The sequence below is a fragment of the Silene latifolia genome, chromosome 11, assembly GCF_048544455.1.
Source record: "Silene latifolia isolate original U9 population chromosome 11, ASM4854445v1, whole genome shotgun sequence".
Classification (NCBI taxonomy): Eukaryota; Viridiplantae; Streptophyta; class Magnoliopsida; order Caryophyllales; family Caryophyllaceae; genus Silene; species Silene latifolia.
Genome location: NC_133536.1, coordinates 109,145,887 through 109,148,568, shown reverse-complemented (window position 1 = coordinate 109,148,568; position 2,682 = coordinate 109,145,887). Strand labels below are relative to the sequence as shown.

At 40.0% G+C, this 2,682-nt stretch overlaps 1 protein-coding gene across 1 annotated transcript; it reads left to right on the top strand.

The window, feature by feature from the left end:
• Window positions 1-1,182: 1,182 nt before the first annotated feature.
• On the top strand, window positions 1,183-1,810 carry LOC141613793 (uncharacterized). The gene is made up of 2 exons (XM_074432538.1): window positions 1,183-1,448; window positions 1,495-1,810. Exons 1-2 carry the CDS (start codon window positions 1,183-1,185, stop codon window positions 1,808-1,810), a joined length of 582 nt encoding a protein of 193 aa, XP_074288639.1.
• The last annotated feature ends 872 nt before the right edge of the window (window positions 1,811-2,682 follow it).

Genomic DNA, 2,682 nt, shown 5'->3' with positions numbered 1-2,682 from the left:
TATGCCTCGCGACAACTAAAACCTTATGAAGAGAATTACCCAACACATGATCTAGAGCTAGGACCTGTTGTGTTTGCATTGATGTTGTGGAGACACTACTTATATGGAGCGACCTTTAAGGTATTTTCTGATCATAAGAGTCTCAAATACATATACACACAGAAAGATCTGAATATGAGATGAGAAAATGGATCGAGCTGATTGGAGATTACGATATGAAGATTATCTATCACGAGGGTAAAGCCAATGTGGTAGCTGTTATACTTAGCAGAAAATCAGTTCATGCCTTGTGTATGGTTATGTCACAAGTAAGAGTAAGGGATGAGAATGAAAACATGGGCATATGTATGATCAGGAAGGGAGAGCTGGTGAGTGATTTGACTATTGAGCCTGAAATTTATGTTGAAATTTGCGGCAAACAAGCGTTGGATGCTCGTCTTTTGAGGAAGGCAAGTCATCACGCTTTTCTATTCATGGTGATGGGAGTTTGAGGTTTGACGGGAGATGTTGTGTACCTGATAATGAACATATGAAACGAAATATTTTGACTGAGGCACATAATACTCCTTATTATGTGCATCCGGGAGGGGATAAGCTATATAAAGACCTTAAGAAAATTTTCTGGTGGCCGGGTATGAAGAAAGAGGTGGTAGAAGTCGTAGCTTGATGTTTGACTTGTCAGCGAGTGAAAGGGGAGCATAAAAGACAGCAAGGTAAGGTGCAATCCTTAGATGTGCCAGAATGGAAGTGGGAAAGCATTTTCATGGACTTTATTATTGGTTAACCTCGTACTCAGAAAGGAATTAACATGATTTGGGTTATAGTAGACCGTCTTACTAAGACAGCTCACCTCATACTAATGAAAGATACTTGGAGTAAGGTGGAGTTAGCTAAAGCTTACTGCAAGAATGTTGTAAAACTACATGGAGTACCTAAGAATATCATATCTAACAAATATTCGAGATTCAATTCCAGGTTTTGGCGGGAACTTTATAGTGTGATGGGTACTACGCTAAAAATGAGTACCGCCTTTCATCCAGCTACGGATGGGAAACTAAAAGAACTATTCAGACCTTGGAGGATATGTTATTGGCTTATATACTGGAATTTGGTGGATCTTGGGTGGATATACTGGATTTGATAGAGTTTTCATAAAACAACAGCTATCATACTAGTATTATGATGACACCGTTTGAGGCATTATATAGGAGGAGGTGCAAGAGTCCGCTATGCTGGGATGATGTGACAGATTTAGTAGTTTTGGGACCCCAGATGATTCAGGAGATGGTGGAGCAGGTGCATACTATTTGTCATAAAATGAGAGTCGTGCAAGACCGTCAAAAGAGTTATGCTGATCTTAAAAGAAGTGACATTGAGTTTGCAGTTGGAGACAAGGTTTTGCTGAAAGTATCGCCAATGAAAGGGAGTTATGCATTTTTGGAAGAGAGGTCAGTTGAGCTAGAAGTATATAAGACCATATGAGATTCCAAACAGAGTTGGGGAAGTGGAATATCGTTTGGCTCTACCTCTAGCTTTGGATAGAGTCCATAATGTGTTCCATGTTTCGCAACCTAGAAAGTATGTTAGTGATCCGTCTCACATACTTGAGTCTGAGATAGTAGAGATGGATGAATCACCAACATATGTGGAAATAGCTAAAGAGATATTGGACCGAAATATAATAAAGACGAGGAATGGAGAGACTGTGCTAGTGAAAGTTCTGTGGTCTAACCATGATATTGAGGAAGCTATGTGGGAACCTGAAGATAAAATAAACGAGAAGTATCCACACCTATTTGATCAGGTATGAGTTTGGTTACGCGGACGTAACCTTCTTTTTACGGGGGTGGAATGTCACAATTGCTATCAAAATGGGTTATATGCCGTATTATTACAAGTACTTAAGCGGTCTATCACGAGTGTAGACAAGCTATACTAACTTTACTAATAAACTTTTGAGTCGTGTGTTTGGGCTTTTGTGTGGTATGTATGAACTTCATGGCGAAGTTCCTTTTAAGGAGGGAAGACTTTAATACCCATATTTTCATAACATTTTGCATAAGAGAATATTTCGTTTGGGGCGTTGGGTTGCTAGGTCGATCGACTTAAAGGCTAGGTCGATCGACCTAGTGTTTATACGAGTGGTTTTAAGTAATTTTTTAATTATCCTATATTTTGGCTAAACATATATATACCCCATACTAGTTATCATATGACACTTTTACTCAGTATTATACACAAAACTAAATCCTAAAGAAAAGAGAGGGAGAGAGAGACTGACAAGTGTGGACATAGGCCACCCGCAATGCCAATCCAATTTGTGGACATGTGGCGGTCAGAAAGCCACGCTCGGTGGCGTATTAAATGCTTTCGACCGGATCATTTTAGATCGGTCGGTTTCATCTCGGCAAGGGTCTCGAAACGATGTTAGAGATGTTCGGAGTCGCCACCAAGAAATTGTGGGATGCTTGGAAACCGTTCGAATCCACTTTAAACCTAGGTCAACCAAGGCAAAAAGCGGTGTTTGACATAGGTACTAAAGATAAAGAGTAGTCCCTCTTTAGCATCATATATCTAGAATGACTCTCGTTCGCCCTGCAAAAGGTCATCCACTATCCAAAGTTTCCGATTAAGAGATGAAGGTATGTATTGGGAAACCCTTTAATCGGACACCCAATCCCG

Excerpts from the sequence above, each read along its gene's own strand:
- LOC141613793 (XM_074432538.1), top strand. The coding sequence starts at position 1,183 with ATGACACCGTTTGAGGCATTATATAGGAGGAGGTGCAAGAGTCCGCTA. Across the intron at positions 1,449-1,494 it reads TATGCATTTTTGGAAGAGAG|AGTTGGGGAAGTGGAATATC; the intron begins GTCAGTTGAGCT and ends GATTCCAAACAG.